This window comes from Pteronotus mesoamericanus, unplaced genomic scaffold, assembly GCF_021234165.1.
Source record: "Pteronotus mesoamericanus isolate MK-2021 breed Mesoamerican mustached bat unplaced genomic scaffold, CSHL_Meso_final contig_221, whole genome shotgun sequence".
Classification (NCBI taxonomy): Eukaryota; Metazoa; Chordata; class Mammalia; order Chiroptera; family Mormoopidae; genus Pteronotus; species Pteronotus mesoamericanus.
In genome coordinates, this window is record NW_026555092.1 from 19,455,523 (window position 1) to 19,481,551 (window position 26,029).

General features: G+C 45.1%; 4 protein-coding genes across 5 annotated transcripts in view; 1 reads left to right on the forward strand and 3 right to left on the reverse strand.

Annotated features, from left to right (window-relative positions):
* The window catches only part of TESK2 (testis associated actin remodelling kinase 2), a 124,388-nt gene extending 123,781 nt beyond the window's left edge, over nucleotides 1-607 (reverse strand). The window contains exon 1 of the mRNA XM_054572130.1: nucleotides 289-607. The gene's annotated coding sequence lies outside the window, so the exon portion shown is untranslated. The remainder of the gene's footprint in view (nucleotides 1-288) is intronic.
* A 3,612-nt stretch (nucleotides 608-4,219) lies between these two features.
* On the reverse strand, nucleotides 4,220-7,629 carry CCDC163 (CCDC163 homolog). Its single transcript, XM_054571633.1, has 8 exons — nucleotides 7,229-7,629; nucleotides 7,112-7,145; nucleotides 6,725-6,915; nucleotides 6,533-6,614; nucleotides 6,184-6,370; nucleotides 6,008-6,075; nucleotides 5,650-5,717; nucleotides 4,220-4,579 (listed from the first exon to the last, which is right to left on the reverse strand). Exons 1-8 carry the CDS (start codon nucleotides 7,304-7,306, stop codon nucleotides 4,472-4,474), a joined length of 816 nt encoding a protein of 271 aa, XP_054427608.1. The 5' UTR covers nucleotides 7,307-7,629; the 3' UTR covers nucleotides 4,220-4,471.
* Nucleotides 7,630-7,937: 308 nt separating this feature from the next.
* MMACHC (metabolism of cobalamin associated C) lies at nucleotides 7,938-13,593 on the forward strand. The gene is made up of 4 exons (XM_054572133.1): nucleotides 7,938-8,093; nucleotides 9,993-10,187; nucleotides 10,907-11,059; nucleotides 11,497-13,593. Exons 1-4 carry the CDS (start codon nucleotides 8,013-8,015, stop codon nucleotides 11,914-11,916), a joined length of 849 nt encoding a protein of 282 aa, XP_054428108.1. The 5' UTR covers nucleotides 7,938-8,012; the 3' UTR covers nucleotides 11,917-13,593.
* Nucleotides 13,380-25,538, reverse strand: PRDX1 (peroxiredoxin 1). 2 transcript variants are annotated; one of them, XM_054572134.1, is made up of 6 exons: nucleotides 25,399-25,538; nucleotides 23,196-23,312; nucleotides 20,777-20,930; nucleotides 20,344-20,466; nucleotides 19,876-20,006; nucleotides 13,380-13,733 (listed from the first exon to the last, which is right to left on the reverse strand). In XM_054572134.1, the coding sequence occupies exons 2-6, from the start codon at nucleotides 23,299-23,301 to the stop codon at nucleotides 13,648-13,650; spliced, it is 600 nt and encodes a 199-aa protein (XP_054428109.1). In that variant the 5' UTR covers nucleotides 23,302-23,312; nucleotides 25,399-25,538; the 3' UTR covers nucleotides 13,380-13,647. The 2 variants fall into 2 exon arrangements, with proteins under 2 accessions (XP_054428109.1, XP_054428110.1); XM_054572135.1 differs by lacking the exon at nucleotides 25,399-25,538 and adding an exon at nucleotides 23,643-23,661.
* Between the last annotated feature and the right edge of the window lie 491 nt (nucleotides 25,539-26,029).

The following is a 26,029-nucleotide window of genomic DNA, read 5'->3' on the forward strand; positions in this document are numbered from 1 at the left end:
CCAAGTCCATGACGTGAAGGAACTTCTAATGGGTCCAGGCCTCCGAGGCTGAGGAGGTGAAGGGTTTGGGATGGAGTTGTCCCAGGACCTTGAGGAAAGTGAGAAGGAAGGGGAAGGGTTCGAGGGGTGTCCCCAGCAGCTGAGAGGAGCACCTCTGGGAAGCGAAGAGGTCCTGTCGGTGCCAAGAGACGCGAGCGCCAATGGCTCCGGAGCCGAGGCGGGTGCAGCAGCCGCGCGCACGGGCCGGAGCGCCCCGGATTTGTGCCCCACGCGCTCTCTCGGCGTTACCTGAGGCGGGACTCAGCAGCCAGAGGGGTGACTGGGCGAGCGGGAGGGGGAAGCTGCGGCAAAGAAGGAGCATAGTAGCCCTCACAGTTCCGAGGGGGCAGCGGCTCTTTAGCCTGCGGAGGTGGTGGGGGTCCTTTTCGCAGAAGCCGGCGATTCCGCGGGTCTAGAAGCAGCGGAGGATGAGGAGTCCACTGCCATGGCCCCAAGGTCGGGGCCGCTACCCACGCCTGCTTGGCGGGGCCAGGATGACCCGGCCCACGAGCTAGAGAGAGCAGAGAGAAGATCCGCTGGAGTTCCCTGCCGCCAGCGACTGAAAACGACTGCCCAGCCGGTCAGAGATGGGGCGGGACTTCAATGAGCCACGCCCCCTCCTCAAGCCCTCCCAATAGTCAACCTTAATCAACGAGCTGGTAGAATTGCCCAATTAGAGTCAGGAATGCCACGTGGTATGAGGGTGGGCACGATGAGCATCCAGAAAAGCCAATCAACAGCCCTAGGCGCCAACTCTGGAGGACGAAGGGAACCAATAGGGAAGAAGTGAAGGTAAAAACAGAAGGGGCAGTGTGCTGAAAAGGAGGAACCAAGACAGAGGGAATACACCTGGTGGAACCCCAAGTCCATGAGCCTCACAGAAGGCGGGCAGTAAACACAAAATGGACCAATCAAAATTCCAAGCATATAAACCAGCGGTAATTGACAAACCCAGAAGAAAAAGGATTCGAGTGGCGCGGCTTTTGGGTTGGTGAAGGTACAGCTTGGTAAGACTGTTTACGGAAAAGTCCTGTGAAGGCAGTGTCCTTATGAATCCAAGTATACTGAATGAGGAAAACTGTTACATAAACAATTACTGTATTAACGACTTGAGATATAGTAGCAGCAGTGGGTAGGGTTAAACCAAATGCTGAGGGAGCAATTAATCTAGGCTAAGAGGTTAATTCTGGTGAACGCTTCTCGGAGGAAGTAACACTTGAATTGGCTTGAAAACAGGATTTTGAAAGCTGGGTAGAGAATAAAATTCTATTCAGCTATTCAACAGGCACACACTTCTTCATGCTTTCCGTATTCCTGGACCTCGGCAATCAATCTTATGCCAGAGCAGGTTAGAACAGGGCCAGGGATTCTAGAAAGGCAAGAGCAGGCAAAGGAACAGTGGAATATGGGGCCTTCTTGCACCAGCATTCCCTGGGGTTAGAGTTCACCTTTCCTACATATTTAGACTCACTGTCAAGGGTCTTGACAGATGAGTGGAATCTGAATAAGTAATCCACCCCTATCCTTGGTTTCACTTTCTGTAGTTTCAGTTACCCATCGTCAACTGTGGTCTGAAAATATTAAATGGAAAATTCCAGAAATAATTCATAATTTTAAACTGCAGATATTCTGTATAGCAAAATGAATTCTCGTGTAGTCCCACTACACCCAGCCTGGAATATGAATCACCTCTTGGTCCAGCATATCCATGCTGCATTTGCTACCCCCCTGGGGTTAGTCACTTAGTAGCCATCTGGACTGCCATGTTATCATTGCTTGCGTTCGGGTAACTAACTCTTAATAACGTCTCATTCACTTCATCTCTTCATGTAGGCATTTTATCATCTCACGTCACAAAGAGTGTGGGTACAGTACAATATTTTGAGACCACATTCACATAATTTTAATTACTATATATTGTCATAATTGTTATTTTATTTTTAGTTGATAATCTCTTATTGTGCTTAATTTATAAGTTAAACTTTATCATAGGTACGTATAGGAAAAAACAATATATATGGGGTTCAGTACTCTCTCTGATTTCAGGCATCTCAGGGTCTTGAAACATATTCTCCATAGATAAGGATATAAGTGGTATATATTCCTTGTAGCAACAGTTTTTAAAAGCTGTGTGGTAGGAGATAAGAATGTGGGTTAGCCCTGGCTGGTGTGACTCTGTGGATTGAGCACTGGCCTGTGAACCGAAAGGTTGATGGTTCAATTCCCAGTCAGGGCACATGCCTGGGTTGCATGCCATGTCCCCATTTGGGGCTTGTGAGAGGCAACTGATAGATGTTTCTCTTCCTCTCATTCTCCCTCCCTTCCCCTCTCTCTAAAAGTAAATAAATAAAATCTTTATTAAAAAAAGTGGGTTGGATTTCAATGCCAAATTTGTCCTTTCTTTTTTTATGCTGTGTATAAAAGATCCCTGAGCAGGAGATAAGCCCTAACAGGACAGTTTTAGGAAGATTAATGGTTAGTTCACAGGCTCTCTGAAGGGAGAAAAGAGAACACCCTAGCCCAGTCCCGTTGGCCCAAAGCCTTTTCTGTATTCTTCTGGAAACAAGTTATGTGCTGCCACCTGGTGACAGTTCAAATACCACTGTTCCACATAGTCACTAAATGGTTCTGCTGTTACAGCTCTGGCACCCTTGCAAACCTGTCTCCCAGTCTGATGCAAAGTAGTTGATGAATAAGTAGAGTACTGGTAGCAAGTAGAACTGAATAATGCCACCATGCCAGATGTATCACTTGACTAGTAAAAGATTTAAAAGTCAGGGAATCTTGCCCTGACCAGGTTGCTCAGTTGGTTGGGCATGCCACAAAGCAAAAAGTTGCCAGTTCAATTCCTGGTCAGGGCACATGCCTGGGTAACTGGTTCAGTCCCCAGATGAAGTGCATACCAGAGGCAACTGATTAATGTTTCTCTCTAGCATCAATGTTTCTCTCCCTCTCTGTCTCCTTCCCTTCCCCTTTCTCTAAAAAAAAATAATAATTAATTAAAAATAAATAAATAAATAAAGTCAGGGGCTCCTTATACTTGGTTCAGCAAGAAGATGAGCTTTGATGGAAAGTTTTCGTTGTTTGTTTGTTTGTTTGTTTTTTAACAGGCTCTGTTTGATTGCTTCTCAACTTTTTGGCTAAGATCAAGTGAACAGGTTCTGTTTGACCCCGGCCTGGTCTCTGCCATTCCACTCAGCAATCTCCCTAATGCTGAAAAGAACCAAGGATTGCCTTATTCATTTGTCAAAGGCCACTCTTTATGACCTGTTATTCCAGGGCCTTGAATGCACCCCATAAAGGAAGTAGTTCCTGCCATCAGCTTTTTACGATGCTTTTATTTCAGATAACTGTCTCTTCTTCCCAGCTGGACTGAGCTAAGAAATGGGACCTTTAAATAAGCCCATTGCACATCTTGGCTCAGGGTAAATACATACCAGAACTGGTATGTATTATGCTCAATAAACATCCACTTTGATGAATGGTGTATCTTTTGGCTATATTTAGCTGTGGAAGAGATCTCATGAAACCTCAGTGAGATACTGCCACTATGGAAATCCTGTCTAGAACACAAAGCTCAGGTAAGAAGAAAGTAATTCTTCCCTCAGTCTACCTGGGAAGATATATTTTCCAAAGGGCAACCACATGACGGAAGGATCACAACCAACAGCCACAAAGCATTTTTTTTAATGAAATAGGAAACATCGAAGTTTAAGTATTAAATCATTAAATTTGTTTCAGTTAATAAATATACATATGTGTACTTACTAAGCTGTAATGTAAACTATTTCTTACTGGAGGTCACAGTCAAAATATTCCAAAGTCCCTGGATTAGAGGCAGAGAGACTGAAAGAAGAGAGATGAGGGAGCAGACTGCTACAGAAATGTAGGCTGGGCTGCTAAGGATGAGGAGGTGTGAAAAGGCCAGAGTGAACCTCAAGAACAGAAGCTGGAGACAAGAAGAGAAAGCCTCCTATTGCCCAGGCCCATGGCCAGCCAGGATGTCTTGTCTGCCTCTGCATCCCGACAGTAGTACTGCCTCAGAGTATTGTTCTACTTCATTCTACCCACCAGAATGGGAGCTCTCACCTCCTTCCAAGTTCCACTGAACACAGAGTTTGAACTCGGAAGGTACAGCTATAAATGTCTTTAACTTGGATTTCAGACAGAAGTGGCAGGAAGCAGACATGTTACAGGAGGAAAAGGTACAGCTGAGTCTATGCCATGTGGATACGGATTCACAGAAAACACATCAAGGAGGGTTAAACCATTTTACTGCAGTTGGTGGGCAAGTAGGCAGGCAGCGACAAGCCTCAGAAGGGAGGGCAGATACCAGGTGAATCAATAGGGGAGGGGCTGGGATCCCAGAAATAGGGCCTTGGAGGGGAAGGTGAGCAAAGGAGTCTTTATCTTACAAGTCCTTACAGGTCACTCAGGAGCACCTTAGGGCCATTAAAGGACAGGTCCTCCTACTCAAGACTCTGGGCCTGGAGCTGAAAGTTGCTGGGTTCCAGGTTAGAAAGGGTGCTCTTCTGGAGATCTAAGAGAAGAGAAAGGAAAGAGAAAAAAATCCATAAGCAAGCACTCTGATACACAGAACTAGGTCCTGGACCTGTCTGATGTGGAGAAACATACGGGCCTGACTTGGGATAAGTAGCAAGAGAGGTTGATGGACCCACAAAGAAAGAGGCAGAGACTCCATTCTACCTAGTGCCAAACAATTACGCAGGTGGCATTTGGGCACCATTCAGATTTAGCCTCCCCCAGATATGGGCTCCCTGCCCTTACCCTCACCTAGCTTCCTTAAAAGTTCCCAGCTACTATTACTGTTCTGACGACTGGCTTCAGAGTTAGATGAAGGAATAGATGGGGCAAAGGTGGCAGCTAGGGGTAGCTTAGCCTGGAGGACGTGAGTGGAAGTCCTGGAAAGGGAAACAAAACCAGAGGCAGAAATGGTGATGGAGGGTCAACAGGGCTCTTCCAGCAAAGAACTGTCCTCCTTTCTGAGGCCAGAACTCCCCATTTATTCTCCAAACATATAGATACCTCATTGACTCCACATAAAGAATGCTCAGTACTTCCCTTATGGACTGTAACCCAAATACTCATACTGCCCCTAACTGTCTCATGTCATATATAGGTTAGCTAAACTTTGGACCCCAGTGCCTGGCCTCTGTGAAACAAATCCCTTCCACTGCCACAAGCTTTCACACCCCCTGACCTGAAGAGGTCATGGTCCCGTCGGGCATCCTGGGCCTCTGTCCTGGCAGGCTCCTTGCCCTCCTGGCCATTCTGCAGCTGCTCCAACATCTGCCAGATTTGGTCCCAGGTAGAACCAAACCTCTCTCTCTCCAGATGAAATACTCCCCACCTCCCCATAATTGGCCTCTTCAATACACATGGAGCCCTCAGTGGGCAAGGACAATTTCTCATGGCCTGAAACAGAGGGCTTGGGAAGAAGAGCTTTGAAGGGAAGTAGAGTCATCACAGGGAAGAGAAAGAGATAGAGGTGGGAGACAGTATCCTGGCCTGCCTGCAGACAGGATAGACAAAGAAAGGAAGGAGCCTCCACAGGGAGATTTGATGGGATAGGTCCAATCCTGGTCCTACCTTCCAGCTGCGGGCCTGAGCTTGCCGCCCCTCAGCCATCTGTTTCAGCATCAGCTCCTGATGTTGGGCTGAAAATGAAAGAAAAATGTAAGATGTTCTCCAACTTCTTTTTTCCCGCTCCCTGTCTTGTGCCCAGTCTGGTGATGAACTCAGGTATAAGCATGCTGGTCCAGATGACAGGAAGCTTCCAAGCTGACTAGGGAGAGTAAACTCATACCTTTGGAGGCAAGACAAAATACTTGGCCACACTGCTGAATAGTTCAAGCAGTTAGAGCTATGGCCACTTACTAAGAGAAAAAGAAGGCTTTCCAGAAAAGGGAACAGGTGAACTCATAACCTCCTCCAGTTTGTTACTTACTCAGCTGGTCCCGCAGCAACTTCAGTTCCTCCCTCAGAATCTCTGACTCCTCCCACAGCAGTTGCCTCCTGTGGGGATGACAGCAGTCAGTCTAAAGCCAATCAACAAGACCAGAGATGGCCACCAAAGTACCATAAATTTAAAGGCCTGAAGGGGAGGTCTTGCCCATCACTTACTCATTCTGTAGCTCTTGGTGAAGGCCACTGGTAGCACTGCACTTTTGTGGTCCTGCTTGTATTTGAGCTTGGGCTTGTTCCTGCACCTGGCTTCGAAGGCCCTGCAGTTCCCTTCTAAGCCTGTCCAGGTATTGCTCCAAAAGAAGAGCCTTCCGCTCTGGGCCCCGCTGCAGCAACCTTAGTGATGCTATAATGGGACAAGTTGAGGGATCAGCCCCTGTAAACGCATCACGTATAAGCCTAGAGACTCCACTTTCAAATCAAGATGCAAGAGCTCACACAACTGGGTAATACAACTGTTTGCCTATGTATGAGGCTTTGTGTATGAAGAAATAAACTGGCCAGATACCTTCCAGGGCACAAATTTGGTACTTCTGCTGGTCTTGCTCTTCCAGAAGGCCCTGCACAGCTTGCCTTAGTGCCTCAGTCACCTACCCAGGTAGAAAACCACATGAGCTAATGGATAAGGGGCTTCTCCAAACCCAGGTATCCTCATCTCATACAAACACCACATACACACACCTAGTATTCCAAGCCTCACCTGAGCCTGGGATCGAAGCTGGGATCTGAGATTTGTAACTTCATCCCTGAGAGACAATGTGCTTTGGGTCTCAGCCCAACCCATTCTCTCTGGGACAATAGGAGTCTCTAGAGCCCAAGGCTGTTGAGCTTGGGCTCCTGCTTGGGGAGGCAAGTGATGAGGGGAAATCCAGGTTCCAGTCAGATCTCCTGCTGAAGAAAGAAGACTTGGGGGCGGGACAAGGAGGGACACATCTTTGTTCAAGAAAGGAAATAGCTGGACACTTGGAAGGAAGAGTGGATGGTACAGGTACTGGTAGAGGAAGATCCTGAAAGAGATTTCTTTCAGGATCTTCCTGAAAAGGGAAAAAACATCCTGAAAGGGGAGAGAAAAAGGGGCAACACTTACCTGCAGCAGAGACGCCAAGGGGATACAACCGCTGCTACAAAAGAAGTAAGTGTGTGTTCAATGAGATCTGAGTCCTTTATCCCACGTTCCCTAACCGGGGTCCTCACTTCCCCTTACCTTAATCCTGGCCACATTTCCGTCAGTAGCACTGAGAAGCGCGTCGAGCTGCTCGGACCAGCTCAGACTCTTACTCATAGCCTGCGGTAGGGGTCTGTCTCCCTGGTGTCTTGTGCCCTTGCTCTCCCAGCGCGGGGCAATCGACGCACAGCACAGGAAAGGCCACAATGTCAGATTGAAATAGGGAATTCTAAGGGTAGGGATGCAGTATTAGACCAAAACTGCTCCTCTGGGACTAGTCAGGGGGGAGGCGTTCTTGGGGAACTGGGGGAAAAACGGGATACCCTGATGTGGACACATCAGGAGGGAGTTGAAAGTGATGAATCTTGGTCGAGACCTCCTCAGACACAGGATGCTGCCGCCATCACACCAAACCTACGCCAGCTACTACTGCCGCCGCCGCGTTCAAACCCTCCAGTAGGCCCGGAAAGCCGCCTTTCGACCAGCGGCCGCAGAGCCACTTGGGAAACTGAGTTCGCTTCTCGCAGAGACTACCCTTGAAACAGGCTACCGAACTACCTTTCCCTGGAGGCAATACGTGCGTTCACACCCCCACCAGGAAGCCAGGAAGCTTGCCGGGAAGACGAGTCTTTCTGATTCTACAGTGGTGGTTCTAAGGATCAAATGAACTACGTATCCCAGTATGCATCGCGCAGAGTCAACAGTGTCTCGCTGCGCGTCGCATGAGTTCTTGGGAAATGGAGTCCAAGCTACCCTGAAAATTAACGGCTCAGCGTACACTTGAGACTCCATTCCCCAGTAAACTCGGCGTGTAGCATGCAGCATGGAGTCGCAAGTCACAGAACTGAAGAAGAAAATTGAGGACACGTTGTGCCCTTTTGGCTTCGAGGTTTACCCCTTCCAGGTTGGTTTCTCTCTCCTACGATGTTAGGGTAAGGTGTACAATTGGCCGCGGTGATATTGGCATGAGGCCGGGAAGCCTTCTGATCCTTCCCGAGTTCCTCGGGTCCCATGTCCATCTGACCTACGAGGACAGTGTCAAAAGGAGCTTGGCAGGTAGGAGCAGTCGCATATTTGTCCTTTTACCCCCATACAATGCCGGACTGATGAATGGGAAACACCATATGGTCCAGTGACCTTGTGGCTCTGTCACTTACGTAATTTATGTAAAGAAAGTCACCCTCGAGGCAGAGTCACTTTGGAAGTTTCCTGAAGAAGTCAGGAGAGAGCAAGGCCTGGAACGTTTGCATGGCTAGGATTTAGGTCATTTGAGAAGGGAAGGACATTCCTGGTGTTGAACACTAGGAGCAAAAAACTGGCTGGTTTGTTCCATCCACGAGCAGAAGGATAATTCATGATGTTGCCAGTCACCAGCACTGGGCTGGGTATAGAAACTCTACACCCGAATTACGCAGAAGCCTGGCTCCACAACTTTCCCTTGTTTACATAAGTCCATTTCCTCCATGTCCAGTGCCCCCTGTTCTGAGCTGTGTAGCTTGAGCCCTTTGCTTGATGTTTAAGAGACAGACTACCCTCACTCCTTCCACTGAGTGGCCCACAGCAGTGATGGGGGAGGATATAGAGGGGGATGAGTAAATTGGGTCTAGTTTGAGAGAGAGGACTTTCCAGGAAAAAAATGGAGCTGAGCTTTATATGGAAACATAGATTGGAAGGAAAGAGAGTTATGCACATCCCAAATATCTGGAACAACTTGAGTAAAGGCGTGGAGGTGGTGGGTAGCACGTATCGGGGATAGTAAGGATGCAATCTGGTGGATCAGGTGGACTTGGGTAGTTGGAGCTATTGTACTGAAGCCCTGCCAGTCATTCTAGTCTCCTGCTTCTCTCACCCCACATCCAGTCAGCCACAAGGACCTTTAGGAATCTGTCTCCTGAATTTCCCAAACCCATTTCCTTCCATCCAACACATCTGTGCTCTGTTCCAGGCCATTTCTCATTTGGATTTACTGCAGTAGCCTCCTTGCTGTCTTTTTGCCTCCAGTCCATCCTCCATACTGCAGCCAGATTAATCTTTCTAAAAATTGATCAAGTCAATTTGCTCCTTAAATCTTCAATGGCCCTGCATTAATTACCAAATTAGACCCATATTCCTTAAGTTGGTGTCCAAAGCCAGTCACTCTACTGATCTCCAATCTTTTCTCACTCTGCCCCCGTCTACAGACCCTTCACTTCTATTCAACTAGACAATTTGCTTTTCTCCAAATATGCCCTGTACTTTTTGCCTCTTTATGTTGTCACCTCCATGTAGAATATACAACAGATTCTCTCTCCCCATATCAACCTGTCAGCTTTCCTCCCAGCCTTAAAAACTCAGCTTCCAAGAAGCCTTTTCTGATTTCAGAGGACCTTCGCCTGGCCCGTTCATTGCACCAGTCACAGTACAATTTCTTTTTGTTCTTTTTGAATGAATTCTCTGCCTATTCTAACCTTCTTGTCCAGTTCAGACAAATCCCCCATAAACACATCATAGATCATCAGTAGAAATTTTTTTAAGATTTTATTTATTTTTAGAGAGGGGGAGGGAGGGATAAAGAGAGGGAGAGAAACATCAACGTGTGGTTGCTGCTCAGGTGCCCTCCTCCTGGGGACCTGGCCCGCAATCAGGCATGTGCCCTGACTGGGAATTGAACTGGTGACCCTTTGGTTCGCAGGCTGGCGCTCAGTCCACTGAACCACACCGACCAGGGCATTAGAAATTCAATGATTCAGTGAATGAGATAGAGGCTGGGGCAAAATATATGAAGCCTTGAATGCCAGGTTAAGGTATGAATTCTCTGTTCCAGGTGGCATGGTACAATGCACTTCTACCTCCAGCCTTCCACTTACCCCTGCCAGGACCTACCCTGGCCTTCCTGGTACTCAGCACACCTGCCATGTTTGACCAGGCCTTCAAGCCCTTCCTGCAGAGCTGCCACCTCCAACCACTGACTGACCCTGTGGACCAGTGTGTGGCCTACCACCTGGGCCGTGTGAGAGAGGTGAGCAACACTCATATCCTTCAGCTTCCAAACCTGCAACTGCTTTGCACTCCCAAGGTCAATGCAGGATCTAGACTTTTAGGATGATATCCTAAAGCCATCCTTGACATTACCATCTCTCCCTGTTCTGCCCAATCAGTCCAACTTCGGCCATCTTCCTCTAGCAGCAACCCCTGGTCTGAAATCACTCTTACTCACCCTACCCTGATGGGTAACTATACGAACCTTAGGCCAGACTTCCCTTGACCTACAAGTGAAATAGAAATAAGCCCAGCATCCCCCAGAAATCTCTCACCAATATTTACCCTAAAACTGGAAGCTTCTATGTTGTCTCTGGGGCCTTTTGAGGACGAAATAGTATTTCCCCACCACTCACTCACATATACATGTTTATACACACACACACACACACACACACACAGACTCCAAGAACCAAGTCTCTCTCTCTCTCTCTCTCTCACACACACACACACACACACACGGACTCCAAGAGCCAAGTCACTCGTTATGGTGGTTTCTGAGCAAGACCTTCAAACATGGCCTCCTGGACAGAACATCCTTTTCTTCACACTAGAGCCCCTCACCCCAAATTTAAGGTTGTTCTCCCTTCAAACATGACTTGTGAGAGCTGGACCTTGTTAGCACAAATTAGGGCTCTCTAGGACAGGTCATGATTCTTCTCATGCTAAAAGGAGCCTCCACCTTGTCCTCCATCCCAGAGCCTCCCAGAGCTGCAGATGGAAGTCATCGCTGACTATGAAGTACACCCCAACCGGCGCCCCAAGATTCTGGCCCAGACGGCAGCCCATGTGGCAGGGGCTGCTTACTACTACCAACGACAGGATGTAGAGGCTGACCCCTGGGGGACCCAGGTCAGAGGTCAAGTATGAGTAAGAGATTTGAGCAAATGGTAAAGGCCCATCAAGATACCAGGTCTCACATTCCTCCACATCCCATGGGAAAAGGGAGTTTGTAGACACAATCAGAGGTCCAGCCTCGTGCTTTCTGGAGTGCCACATGGGCGGGGACACATCAGGTCAGAGAACCTAGTCTGTAAAACCATGTTACAGAATGGAAGGGGCAAAGCAGTGATTAGATCAGTGCTAAGACTTTGAAGTTGAGGCTTAGCTTCAGAAACCCTTGTGGCCAGAGTGAGTTCATGAAAAGATTGCCCAGCTACAAGAGTAACAAGGCTCGCATGTGGAGCCACTGTCCGCTGAGTGAGAAACGAGTAAGCCTAGTTGCACTGGTGGTAGCTGAACTTGGTGCCAAGGTGACACCCATGACCTTTTCTTTACCCTCTCCCCAGCATATATCAGGTGTGTGCATACATCCCCGATTTGGGGGCTGGTTTGCCATTCGAGGAGTAGTGCTGCTGCCAGGCGTAGAGGTGCCAGATCTGCCACCCACTAAACCCCTCGACTGTGTACCAGCAAGGGCTGACCGCATTGCCCTGCTCGAAGGCTTCAATTTTCATTGGCGTGACTGGGCTTACCGGGATGCTGTGACACCTCAGGAGCGCTACTCTGAAGAGCAAAAGACCTACTTTTCCACACCACCTGCCCAACGCTTGGCATTGTTGGGCTTGGCCCAACCTTCAGAGAAACCTAGCTCATCATCCCCGGAGCTTCTGTTGAACACACTCCTACCCAACAAATCTCAGAATCCCAGCAGAACCCGGGGGTGGCTGAGTCCCAGGGCCTCACCATCTACATCTCCTGGTCCTTGATGAGCTCCCTCCCCTGTGGGATCCCTATTTTCACTAATAGTACTTGCTAGGGCTCATTTAGCGTTGGCAAGGCAAAGATTTTACTTAGGTAAAAGATGATTACTTTTGATAAAAGAATTATAGTAGAGCTCTTCAATGAAGATAAGGCTCACAGACATTTTATCAGAACAAGAAATTAAAGATCAGAGCAACTAATTATCTCAATGGGGTGGTGGGGAGGCAAGTCCAGAATTCCCACCTCCTTTGGAATATATGCTCTACAGTGCTCCAACATGCTACTTGATGCAGAGCTTAAGGGGCAATAATCCTGGAAGTAATGGTGTAAGTAAATGTCTCATCCTGGCTGGTGTGGCTCATTGGATTGAGTGCCAGCCTGCAAATCAAAAGGTGGTCCATTTGATTCCCAGTCAGGGCACATGCCTGGGTTGTGGGCTGGGCCCCCAGTGGGCGGCTTGCAAAAGGCAACCAATGTTTCTTTCTCCCTCCCTTCCCTTCTAAAAATAAAATCTTAAAAAAAGTCTCATTGTATTGTTGCAGGGACTGAACACATTTTTTTAGGGCTTATTTTATTCACGTGAAAGAACGGGGAAAGAGAAACATTGACCTGCTGCCTCATGCACTTGCCCCAACTGGGGACTGAGCCCACAACCCTGGCATGTGCCCTGATCTGGAATTGTACCCACCACCTTTCAATTCCAGGACAATCCAACCAAGCCAAGCCAGCCAGGGCTGTAACACATTTCTGAAACAATGACTGGCCCTATGATGTTTCAGTTGTTGTTGAAGGCCCTGGGAATCCTGTGCTGCTGTTAACAGGTCTTGCTGTCTGAATACTGAAGGGATAGGTAGGCTGGGGTAGCTGATAAAGATAAGTGTCTGGAAGATCACCATGATACACTGCAGTATCCTTGGTTCTGAATCTGACCTAGCCACAAGGACCCAGTAGTCCCAACCCCACCTCTACCTCCCTCAGAACAATAATTATGAATGAGGGTCAAAAAAGGGCTACCCTCAAATCAAGGCTAGAACCCAGGAAAAGTGAGAAGTGTTCAACCTTGTGCTGGTCGTCTCCCCATTTCAGTTCCAAAAGTACAGAGCCTCAAATTCTGACCTTTTACAGAACCAATAGCAGGCTTTTATCAGAAGCAGCCAAGCTTCAGGTTCTCATGTAGCCCTCTTAATAGTGTGAAGGGTAAATGCCCAAGAAATGTCACTGGAGCTATAACCTACAATGCAGCCTATAGAAATAAACGGAAGTGCAATGGCCAATACCACTGCAGGTCTTGCTCTTCTTCCCAAATATAGTGAAACAATATTAATATCCTGTTAGTTCCATTCCCTATTTGCATTTTCCCTCTAATTTCCTTATTCTGAGGTAGCTCTCATTTCTCATTCACCGCTAAAGAAGGAAAATAAACAGTAAGTCAAAGGCTAATGCCCTCTAAAATAAAGAAACAACAAGGTCTCAGTTCAAGTTTAATAGAAACTACAAAAGATAAAAGGTGATGCCCCACTACTGTATACATCAGTTGGCCCGCTCCATTAGTTCAGGCCATTTCCTCCAGAAAAAGAAATGCCAGCCTCCCCAAACCCTGCACGAAAGGCCTGTCCTGTCCCGTACCACATCTGGCCTAAATCTAAGATATTATGTTTTAAACATGAAAATAGTAAAAGAGATGTTTTGTTCACATGGCTGTTGACTGCTGCCATGACCCTGTAACTGCCCAGTGCTCACTTCTGCTTAGAAAAATATTCTTTGCTCTTCTGGACATCAGGCTTGATGGTATCACTGCCAGGTTTCCAGCCAGCTGGGCACACTGTAGGAGAAAGTTACCATTAATTAATAACTTGCTCAGTGGTGAGTTCCACCCTCCTCCCTCCTCCCATGGACAAATGGATCCCTCAAAACCAAATCTGAGCCCTCAACAGTCTGAATCACTCAAGTGCCAGGAAACTTAACCTATTATTCTAGATTATTCAGCCTTATAATTCAAGGCAAACAACAAACATGCACCTTCATTTTCACCATAACCCTGTTACTGTTATACCTAATTTATTCATTTGATAACTGAAATTTAATTTTTTTAACTCACCCAAGGATACGTTTTTTGTTTTGTTTTTAGAGAGGAAAGGAGATAGAGAAACATCAAACAGCCGCCTCCCACATGTGCCCTGACTAGAGATCGAACCTACAACCTTTGGTGTGTGGGATGATGCTCCAACCAAATGAGCCAACCGGCCACGGCTGAAATTTAATTTTAAAAAATTCAGCAACAGCTTCAATTGTGTCCTTTGTTCTAAAAATTATCTGTCTAAAGCATATAAAGGCAAGATTTGTTAACAGCTAATAATAGGTAAATGCATATTCATATCCTCTGCAATTTTATGTATGCTTCCAATACATTATTTTTAAAAATAAGCTTACATGCGCTTCAAAAAATGGTGCTGGGACAGCTGGATTTCCACATGCAAAAGAATGACAGTAGACCCAATTTACAGAAAAATAACAGACATTTCTCCAAAGATACACACAAATACTCATAAGCACACTGAAATATGTTTAACATTGCCAAATGCAAATCAAAACCACAATCAGCTACCACACCCTCTAGGATGGTTATAGTATAAAAAAATTTTCTTTTACATAAGTGTTGGTAGCCCTCGCTAGTGGCTTAGTGCATTGAGTGCTGGACTGCGAAGTAAAGGGTCACCAGTTCAATTCCCAGTCAGGGCACATGCCTGGGTTGGGGGCCAGGCCTCCCAGTAGAGGGCATGTGAGAGGCAACCACACATTGATGTTTCTCTCCCTCCTTCTTCCTTCCTTCCCCTCTCTCTAAAAATAAATAAAATCTTAAAAAAAAAAATCATAAATAAGTGTTACTAAAGATATAGAGACCCCTTGGTATTGTTGGTGGGAATGTAAAATGGTGCAGCTGCTATGGAAAACACTGGCAGTTCCTCAAGAAGCTTAAACAAGATCCAGCAATTCCACACCTATGTATTTACTCTAATTGGAAACAAGGACTCAAGACACCTATTCCCTGGTATTCTCACAGCATTAGTCACAATAGCCAAAAGGCAAAAACCCTGTATCCATCAACAGATGGATATACAAAATGTGGTATGCAAGGTCTGATACATGCTACACATGCTAAAACATGGATGAACCTTGAAAACAATGTGTTAAGAAACCACACACAAATGGACATTGTACGACTTCACTTACATGAAATATTTAGAATAGGCAAATTCACAGCCACAAGGTAGAAATGGCCAAGGGCTGGAGGGAGAGGGGCATGGGGAGTTTTTGCTTAATGGTTTCAGCCTGTTTGGGATGATGAAAAAGGTCAAGAAATAGCAGTTGATGGATGCACAACAATGTGAATATAATTAATACAACTGAATCACATACTTAAAATGGCAAATTATGTTATATACATATATAAAACCACAATAAAAATTGATTGAAAAACTCAAATGACTTGCCCCTATACCCAAGAAAAAAACGAAGCTGAATAAATGACTAAGCCAGGACTGTTTTAAACTCGTAACACTAGCTATTTCTTCCTCCTCAGTGTTCAAATCAGAAGGCCCTGCATGCACCCTGCATGCATTCAACTCAGCCTGCCTTCCACCCCTTGGTAAGGAAAAGGTCCGAGCTTGAATCTTTCACACACATGCAAAAAGCATAGCCTTCAACTTTTTCCTACAATCTTACAATCCTGAGCTAGCAATGCTACTTTGGCTAATCTGAGGGAAGTGAGGCAAGGGGGCGACCACTGCTGATTTTCCACCCCCCCTTTTTTTAAACGATTTGTCTTCAGGAGACATGTAGTCACCAACAACAGAGCAGAAAGACTCATTTGCCCAACCCTGGAGAGCAGCTCAGTTGGAGCATCTTCCCATGAACTGACGGGTCACAGGTTCTATTTCCAATTAGGGCACATGTCTAGGTTGTGGGTTCAGTCCCCAGTCTGGCCACATGCAGCAGGTGACCAGTCAATGTTTCTCTCCTTTTCTTTCTCCCTCCTTTCCCCTCTCTCCAAAATCAATAAGTATTTCCTTCGGTAAGGATTAAAAACAAAAAACCTCACTTGCTCAAGTGAGAGAAGGGAAGACCCTTTCAGTCCAATGAATAGTCTCAAATGTCAAAACTGCAACCAGCAAAATGGCAACAAGGTATGGATGGAACAAGTGTGAAATGGCAGGCACAGCTGCCATTACCTTCCTGAAATCCCCATTTGATTGTTAAATAGTTACTGTCTTTGTGGCACCAAAGGGTTAAAACACATCCTAAGTATGAACAAGCTGCATAGAACAAAGAGCAGCATAAAAGCAAAGACCAGGCCACAGACAGGCAAAAGCTTAGCAGTAGGTGCTAACAGGAAGCCAAAAGTTTCTTCTGTCCACAAAAAAAATACAAAGCTTTTACAGCAGCCTAATTAGTCTCCTTGACACCAAAATCTCATGGCACTTAAGACCATACCAGTAATTACACAGAAAGATCTATACTTGGATGCTTTACTCAAATCCCAATATTGGTTTGGTTTTTCAAAATTATTTTGGAGTCCAGCCCTGGCTGGTGTGGCTCAGTTGGTTGGAGCATCATCCCATGGACCAAAGGGTCACAGGTTTGATTCCCAGTCAGGGCACACACCCAGGTTACAGGTTCAATTCCCAGTTGGGGCACATATAAGAAGGCAACAAACTGATTTTTCTCTCTCCCTCTAGAAGCAATGAAAAAAATGTTCTCAGGTAAAGATAAAATAGTATTATGGAGTCCAACTGAACTGCTTGAGTACCACATAAACCAGCTTTAAAGCGCAGCTTAAGTACTATGACTCTCCAAGAAAATGACACTAGTCATGATAATCTCAGTATGAGAGAACTTCTCCAACATAGAAGGCCCTATACATGACTTTTTCAGTATTTTAATTACCTTAAAAAAAGAGCTGTGAATTTTGATTTCAACATTATACTATGAATAAGCACTGTGTTTATGTATTGGTTTTACTGGTCCTTGAAAACAGGAATGTAGGTTATACAAATATGAATTATTATGTACTACACCTGAAACTAATGTTATGTCAATTATATCTCCAAAAAATAAAAAATAAAATAAAATAAAAAGGGAAAAAAGAAAACCAACCCCACAGGGTCTTGGCCAGGTAGCTCAGTTGGTTAGAGCATCATCCTGATATGCCAACGTTGCAGGTTCAATCCCCGATCAGGGAACATGTAAAAATCAACCATAAATAAGTGGAACAACAAATCAATGCCTCTGTCTCCCTTCCTCTAAAATAACTAAATTTTTTTTAAGTATGAAAAAATAGAAGGTAGGGTTACTTGTCAAATAAACAAATGTATCATACCTCATATAGAGTGCTTTGTATTCATAGGTGCTCAAATGGTAACTATCATAAGCCATAAAAGGCTGCACACAGAAAGCTATGTCTATTCTAGTGGGATGGGAAGCAACAGAGACCAACAGAGCCTGAAGAAGCAAGCTTCAGTCATGAAAGCTGGGGTTCAATAGTCTAGCCTATATGCAAGGTCCTTTCAGAAAGTCCAATAAAAGGCCAGTTTATTTAAAAAAAAAAGAAGAAGAAGAAGAAAGAAAAAGAAAAAAAAGAGGTATCTTAATACCATACAAGGTAGAATTTAGGCCAAAAAAGGAAGTTTTAAATACAGCTAATTCAGGCCCTTTTCAATTCTAAAGGGAATAACAATTCATAAAAAGATGTAATAGATACAAATATCAATATACCAAATAATTATGGAAAAAAACTCACCAAATAAGAGCTATAGGAGAAATACACAAGGTATGAGCTTTAAATCATTTCTGTCAGACCATCAAATGGATCAAAAATACACAAAGGTATAGAAAAGCAGAATAATGTAATTAATAAGGTATACTTGTTAAACTCAGAGCTCTAAAAATAAAGAACACTCCTTTAAAAAAAAAAAAGGCCAGTTGTGCCACTCCTCCTGTCTTTGTGCTCATCCCCCACCAGGGGGCAGTCCCAGCAGCCTTCTGCTCCCTCAATCTACCCTGACACAAGCTTTTGCAAATGGTGCTTTCTGGTATCAGTGTTCACTGATCCCTATTGACTGGTCTTTCACTCTGGCCAAACTTCATTTTTGGGTCTCCCAAACAGATTCAGATAACAGTGTGGTTATCTGAAACAGACTAACAACATTCATCTTCTTTAAATCACAGTATCAAGCACTGAATGGGCCTTAGAAAACCAGTTTGAAGTACTTAACTTCTAGAGAAAATATAATAAGGTAAGAAATTTGTCCAAGTCCACCTGTGCACTTAATCTGATTCAGTAGCACTTTATCACAATTACCTTGTTCTCAATTACATTAGGTTGGGGGCGGAGGGGGGGGCGGAGTCAAGATCCTCTTCCCCATCATACCCAGCGCCTGCAGCCTCAGGAACTAAGTCCTTAAAACTAAATTAACTCCTAGTTGGGATAATGTTGTCTCATACCAACAACTGAACAGAGGAGTGGGGAGGGGGGTAAAAAAGCTACAGCCTTACAAATTCAAAAACTGGGATCAAGTAGTTATCAATAATCAGAATATTTAAGAAGAGGCCCTGGCCAGGTAGCTCAGTTGGTTAGAGCATTGTCCCCATATGCCAAGGTTGCAGGTTTGATCCTCAGTCAGGGTACACACAAAAATCAACCAATGAATACAAAAATAAGTATAACAACCAGTTGGTGTTTCTCTCTAAAATACATTTAAAAAAAAAATTATGTAGAGAAATACTAGTGCTGGAGCAGTGAGAAAAGAGCCTACAATGCTAGAATAAATACTAGACTGAAAACCTTAAGTTGAGTCCTGGCTGGTGTGGCTCACTCAGTGGATTGAGCACTGGCCTGTGACCAAAGGCTGCAGGTTTGATTCCCAAGTAGGGCGCATGCATGGGTCTCAGGCCAGGTCCCCAGTTGGGGTATGTTAGAGGCAGCTGTTGATGTATCTCTCACACACTGCTGTTTCTCTTCCTCTCTTTCTCCCTCCGTTCCCCTCTCTCTAAAGATACGTAAGTAAACAAATCTTTAAAAAATAAAAACCTTAAGTGAAATCTGTTCAGTCATGTTTAGATTTTACAAAGTCAGACCTACAAACACATTATCTTTGATCCTGAAACTTCTAAATGAAGAACCTTAATATTTCATCTGAAACCCTCTCCCTAACCTCTCCTCATATATGTTTTAAAAAAATAGCCCCGGCTGGTGTGGTTCAGTGGATTGAGAGCTGGCCTGCAAGCCAAAATGCTGCAGGTTCAGTGCAAGCCAAAAGGTTGCAGGTTTGATTCCCAGGTAGGGCACATGCCTGGGTTGGGGGCCAGATCCCCAGTAGTGGGCACATGAGAGGCAACCACACATTGATGCTTCTCTCCCTCTCTTTCTCTCTCCCTTCTCCTCTTTCTAAAGATAAATAAAATCTTTAAAAAAAAATGTGTTATAGCTGTATCTGCCTCTTGTCCTTAGATAAGTTGTCTTACTCCTACTTTATTTTCTAAATTTCAAAACTAGTCATATATGACTTTTATTCTTTAAAACCCCAATAAAACAAATATGGCCTACAGAGATTAACTCTTCTCCCAATAAACACTTGTCAAGAATGGCACATTTTAACTCTGGATGTGGTTCTCAAACTTTCGTTTGACCCTTAGACACCTATGCGATCTTCCTACACTTCTTTAATAACTTAAATGTAGAGCAGTAATTCTAAATGAGCAGGGCAGAAGCTGGGAATATACAGTTGGAATAAAAAGCTTTTATGTTCTCTTCCCCAAGCTATTTCATTACCCCATCCCCACAACCCACTATAATCCAGAGACTTCAATTTCTTGAAGAGACACAATCACCCTCCTTCTTGTTTGTCCATAAACCTTTCCCACTTTACCACCATTCTGCTGTCTTGTCGCTGGGAAAACTGAATTACCTTCCCCATGTTTGTCAGTGAACTGGAAAGCCTGAACCAGTCTCAGAGTCTCATCCACAGAACGGCCAACAGGAAGGTCGTTTACGGTGATCTGACGAAGGATACCTTTGTCATCAATGATAAAGAGGCCTCTGCAAAGAAAAGATTCAAGGTCTGAGGAAGAGGCAGCAAAGGTTTAAAAACTGGCTTGTCAGAATAGAGAAGCCATGGAATGGGCTAGTCTCCCAGACTTGCACAGGTCTTGCCCTTAGTGAGGATGCCTGTGCATAAAGAATTAAATGAGACAGACCATCATGCTGGACACCTTAAACTTAACACAGTGATATATGTTAATTATTTCTCAATAAAACTAGTAAAAAAATAAAATGAGAAAGGAATCTGTACAGATTAGGGCTCTTTCTCCAAGAAGGCCCTCAGCCACCCTATCTGTCCTGATTAATGTGAGCCCCCTTTCCCGCAGGTACATACCTGAATGAGATGCCTTCATCAGCCTTTAAGACCCCGTAGTCCTGAGCAATGGTGCGCTTGGAGTCTGATACCAAGGGAATGTTCATGGATCCCAGTCCTCCTTGTTTCCGGGGTGTGTTGATCCTACAGCAAAGGCACACAGAATCATTCGGACTCTGGTGTAGCAAATATATTAACTGTACCTATATAACTCCCCCTTTCCAACATTCCTGATCTTCCCAATAAACTTCAAACTCTGGTATATTCAGATTCAACCCAAGCTGCTTCTCCTCTGCCAGGTAATAAGAAAGCAACAAGATGAGGCCAGAGCCTTTATACTCCTTCCAGAAGACAGAAACCAATACTAGTAAAAGGTTATTGCCAAAGCCTCAAGTCCCAGTTCCCGGTTAGTTAAAAAGTCCATATGCAAAATGGACCAACAGATTAGATTTACCATGCCAGGTGACAGAAGTGGGAATCCACAGAAGCACCAATCACTTGGCAGTTGAGGTTCTTAAATTCTTCCACCCTATCACTGAAAGCAATGATCTCCGTGGGGCACACAAAGGTAAAGTCAAGAGGGTAAAAGAAGAACACCACATATTTTCCTAGGGGAAAAAAAAAGCTGCAAATTAGCCTTTGAAACAGATATCCTTGCGTTATAGAGAATAGAAAACTAAAGACATTTTCCCATAGAAAAGGTCTCCTTTTTTTTAAAGATTTTATTTATTTATTTTTGGAGGAGAAGGAAGGGAAAAGGAGAGGGAGAGAAACACTGATGTGCAAGACAAACATCCCTCTCACACATCCCCAACCGAGGACCTGGACTGCAAGCCAGGCACATGCCCTGACAGGCAATAAAACCTACGACCTTTTGGTTTGCATGACGACACCCAACCCACTAAGCTATACCAGTCATGGCAGGAGGCCTTTTTAAGTTGATGCCAGACACAATCGCTAGATACCAAGATACTCAAATACAAATGTCTCCTAGCCATCTAGCAGCTATTTTCAGAATTTTTTTTTTTTTTAATTTTTATAGTGTATTTCAGCCAAACTGATGACACATGCCAGGGAGTAAGTTCTCAAATGCCCCAAGGCTCTCTTGCAGCAGGAGGCCTTGCATGAAAAAAAGTTCCTTCCAGTATATGCTTTATTTTTCTGTCTCCATATTAGCTGCAAACAACAGAACAAATGCTATTCAGTCGAATTTTGATTTTCTCTGGGTAGTCAAAATTAGCACAGACACCCAGTTGTCCATTGAAGAAAAGCAAAAGCAGTAATGCAGTTATCTACTGGATAGCCCAATGCCAGTACTTACAATCAGTGCCTAAGAAAAACTGAAATGCTGGATTCTCTGCTGCAAGGCAGTAAGAGGCCAACAAGAGGAAGTCAGAGCCTTTGCACTTCTTTCACAATGAACCACAGTCACTGAATGGATAAGGTTTAAGTGATCACCTGAATCACCACAAACATGTCCCTAACAAGGCTGATAGAAAATTTTTATATGGCAAACATTCCAATAATCCTGGCAGGAAATAGGATTTCCAGTTGGAATTTTACTGAAGTCACTCAGATGACCAATTGAGTAGATCTTCTCATACCTCATGTGCTGAGCTATTAGAACAGTTAAAATACTCACTTCCAAGAAACAGCAATGTTTGAGAGTCAGAAAAGTTGCTCCTTTGACACTCACTTTGAAAATCACAATCAGTAGAAATTCCTCCAAACCACCTCTCCAGGGCACTGCCTAACAAGCAGCTTCAAAGAGGGCAGAGAGCCCTAGATGACATGGCTCAGTTCATTGGACATCTTCCCACGAAGCGAAAGATCACTGGTTTGATTCCTAGTCAGGGCATGTGCCTATGTTACAAGCCAGGTCCACATTTGGGGACGTGCAAGAGGCAACTGATCCATGTTTTTCCCTTCACACACAGATGTTTCTTTCTATCCCTCTCTCCCTTCCCCTCTTTCTAAAAATAAACAAAATCTTTAAAAAAAGGGGGGGGGGGGACAGAAAGCAGCTCTTCCTAAACATCCTGCCTTTACTTTTGGGTCAGGGTCAACTCCCCATGATCCTACTTACCTTGTTTGCCAAGAGAAGCTTCCCCCCACAGGGCCCCACTAACCTGCTCTCATTCTAACCAACAAGTGTAATGTGTTAGGAAATGTAGTCATATGTTCTACCCAAAACCTGACTCTAAGAACTGATTACTACACATCACTAAAAAAGGTATACATGTCACCAGAGTTTCAGGTTTGCATTCTAAAGAATCTAATCTCAGTTGTCCCAGAAGACCCAGCTGCTCCCAACTGCGAGGTAAAGGAGAGCCTTATTAGAATTTGCCAAGTGTCTGCATGAAGCTTTAACAGAAAGAACTGTTCCAATGGCAACATCAACTCTCCTCTGGGGGCAAAACAGTCAAAGGAATGTGCCTAAACACTCTTAATAACACAGTAGCTATGACACATATTTCATAAACTGAACAAGCAATGTCACAGCTCCAAACACAAGCTCTGAGACTTTAAATTATTGAAAACCTCTTACAATGAGATAATGAGACAGATAATGAGTCTATCTCCAATAATACAATTGAGTACTGAGAAGATAACTGAGCTATTATGGTCAGGTATAATGAGACATGTGCTTTCTCCAAATAGTGTGGACCAGACCTAGGATAACTACCCTAGTAACTGTTGATAATCACTACTTGGCTTCAACATGAAGGCAACAGTGTTACCACCCAAAACACCTTGACCAAGGAGACAAAAATCATTTTACAACCAAACATACAAAGATAAAAAAACTGAACAACCTATCCCTAAACAGCAAAATAATTGTATTTCAATGAACCTAATCTAATTCCTCTTACCTCTGTAGTCAGATAGGCTGATATCTTTGAACTGGCCATCTGGCATAACAGCTGTAGCTCTGAAGTTGGGGGCCTGGTGCCCAATTCTAGCACTTCCTGAAGACATCTTGCTATCAGCTGTAAAAAAAAAAAAAAAAAAAAAAGAGGAAATGAATTTGAAACAAGTCTTCTTTCTCTAGATAACCAGCACCCTTCACCTGCTTAGACTTAGATGTACTACAGCAAGGATTTGTCTGGTGGTCCTGAAAAAATACATTAACTTTTATATTAGAATAGTAAGAAGCATAAGCTTAGCTTTCTAACTTCTGAAACAAAACCAGGTATCACACATCTCTGAATATCACCCTTTGTTTTCATTTAAAAACAGCAATTTCTTTATAGCCTGACCTGTAAGGCTCAGCTGGTTGGGCCTAGTTCCACAAAATGGAAGGTTGCTAGTTCAATTACCTGGATTGCGTGTTCTGTCCCAGGTCAAGGCATGTAAGACAGGCAAGGGATCCACATGTCCCTCTCACACTTATGTTTCTCCCTCTCTTCCTCCCTCCTTTCCCTTCTCTCTAAAAATAAATACAAAATAAAAATAGCAATTTCTGCCCTTGTGTGGTTCAGTGGATTCAGTGCTGGTCTGTGAACCAAAGGGTCGCTAGCTGGCTTCCCAGTTCAGGACACACGCCCAGGTTGCTGTCCAGGTCCCCAGCTGGGGGCATGCAAGAGGCAATAGATCCATGTTTCTCTCCCTTCCCCTCTCTTTGGAAATAAATAAAATCTTGGAAAAAATAGCAATTCCTTTATAAATTGAAGTAACTTCTATTACCTTTCCTAAACTATCATTTGTGCAATGGCAGTTTCCTCTATATTTTCATTATGCAGAAGCAGAGAGGGGACACTCAAACCTGAACCCAAATGCACAATGTCAGAGTGCCTGACTCCCAAAAGCTAGTAATGTTGTCCTTTCCCTGGACTGCACCTCTATCTTTATACTGCGGGAAGCACACTTGATTCTCCAGGTAGATTTGCCAAGAACACACACACACTAAAGCCAATCCAACTTTTTAAGAGGCCGGACCAGGATTCTGGCATCGGCTCAACTTCAAAACTTTAGTTGTCTTGTGTTTAAGCTCTACAAGTCCTTTCAAAAATGGGTCTCTATCCTCAGGATCAAGATCCTGGGACAGTAAGTACAGGAATCATTTCTAAAAAGCAATGTTTCACTGGATTCACCCAGGTCAACACCAAGGAGGTTAAGATTCAGACGCAGTAAGCATCGGTCTGAAAGCCCGAGAAGGCTAGTTTTTAAACACCAAAGTTTTTAGTTCATACTACCACAACCGAAAGAAACGTTGTGAGTGAACATTAATCATCTCAAGCTTTCTACACTTAACATCTTTAACAACAAAAAAACACCAGTTAAGGGACCTTGACACTCGTCGACCGAATATAGGGTGTGACCCTAACATAAATGGCCTCCTCCAAACAGGCTCTTTCAGGAGACCCCTACGTGCACTAAAGCCCTACCCCCTTGGGAGAAAAGCCTGCTGGACTTCCAGCCCATTAGGCCTCGTCAGGAGGTCTGAGCAAGAACCTCCCTGACGAAAACCACGCCCCAAAACCCCACTTAAGGTCCTGCCACTCCCACCACCACATTCACCACAGCACTTCGGAAGTCCTAAGTCAATGGATCTTGACTTTAACGAGGGTATTTGAGACCACCACAAACCCCACTCCGCAGATGAAAAAATAAGGGCAAGGGAAGGGAATCTTAATAGCCGAAGCTTCACAGCCCAAGATAACGGCGCAAGACTGGATACAGCCTTTACCCCTACACATGACCGACGGGTGACCTCAGGTCAGTCCATTCTAGAACCTTCTCGAGCTGCCCGGCAGGAAACTAATCGAAGGAAGCCACTACCACTAGCCTGCTCTTCCAAGCCAATCAGCGCCTTCTCTCCAGGTTGCCGGGAGGAGAGGAGACTCCAGCCGACTTTAGCCTCAGGGTTCATCCAGATACCTGGACCCACAAGTGGGGGGGTCCGCGTGAGGGTGCGCGAACCACCTGACCAGTCTCGGACGGCAAGCCACGCCAGACCACCTCCCCAATCACAAAGCCCCCAGTAGAGGCTGGCGCGCCCGGGGAAGGAGTAATAGGCGACCAGCAGAATGTGGAGAGCTTCGCTCGCCGAGGCCGCGCTGCCCACACACTCACCGGGTGGGAGACGCAAATACCAAGGCCTGCACTCCAGGAAGAAGACTCACGAAGCGCGCGCAAGTTCGCGGCACTATCTTTATAGCCTGTAGGGCTCTCGCGAGAGTCAGTGAGGGTGGGAGCGCAGGAGGAAAGAGGAGGGGGATATGGCCGGAGCGCCGCCCGGATCCTACGCACCCAGCCGGAATGACTCAGCGCTTTCCATTCCCTTCCTGGGGGCGGGCTGGAGTGTCCAAAGTACCCATCCTCCCAACCCGCAGCCAATGGTTGGGGTCGGAGGATGAGGCACACTCTTGCTAAAGACTCCCAACCCTAATGCTTCTGTTAGCCAGGATCTCTTCAGGAACTGGGCGATGGTGCGCGCCTCCCCCTCAAAACCCAAATCAGGGTAGGCGTCTCCCTACTGCCCGCCGAAGACCACATTTAACCACACCAAGCTCTGCGAACTATCTTACCAAATAGTGCGCCCGCCTCTCGGTGGGTCTTCACATCCTCTGCCTTAGTGCTAATCTTCAGTACCCCTCAATGCTTGCTTAGACAGCCTCCTTCATTGTTCCAATTACAGCATTGCCGCTTTCCATCCCCCACCCATGCCTTTCACTGCGTCTGGAGGGACTCTAAAATCTGACTG

What these genes read in the sequence shown, in the direction of transcription:
- CCDC163 (XM_054571633.1), bottom strand. Translation starts at nt 7,306, where the DNA reads ATGAGTAAGAGTCTGAGCTGGTCCGAGCAGCTCGACGCGCTTCTCAGT. An exon ending in GAAATGTGGCCAGGATTAAG is followed by an intron (nt 7,146 to 7,228) that starts GTAAGGGGAAGT and finishes CTTCTTTTGTAG; the next exon opens with CAGCGGTTGTATCCCCTTGG. An exon ending in GTTGCTGCGGGACCAGCTGA is followed by an intron (nt 5,718 to 6,007) that starts GTAAGTAACAAA and finishes TTTCATTTTCAG; the next exon opens with CCCAACATCAGGAGCTGATG.
- MMACHC (XM_054572133.1), top strand. Translation starts at nt 8,013, where the DNA reads ATGGAGTCGCAAGTCACAGAACTGAAGAAGAAAATTGAGGACACGTTG. An exon ending in TCGAGGTTTACCCCTTCCAG is followed by an intron (nt 8,094 to 9,992) that starts GTTGGTTTCTCT and finishes TCTCTGTTCCAG; the next exon opens with GTGGCATGGTACAATGCACT. An exon ending in CTGACCCCTGGGGGACCCAG is followed by an intron (nt 11,060 to 11,496) that starts GTCAGAGGTCAA and finishes CCCTCTCCCCAG; the next exon opens with CATATATCAGGTGTGTGCAT.
- PRDX1 (XM_054572134.1), bottom strand. Translation starts at nt 23,301, where the DNA reads ATGTCTTCAGGAAGTGCTAGAATTGGGCACCAGGCCCCCAACTTCAGA. An exon ending in GATGAAGGCATCTCATTCAG is followed by an intron (nt 20,007 to 20,343) that starts GTATGTACCTGC and finishes TTTTCTTTGCAG; the next exon opens with AGGCCTCTTTATCATTGATG. An exon ending in CACTGACAAACATGGGGAAG is followed by an intron (nt 13,734 to 19,875) that starts GTAATTCAGTTT and finishes TTTCTCCTACAG; the next exon opens with TGTGCCCAGCTGGCTGGAAA.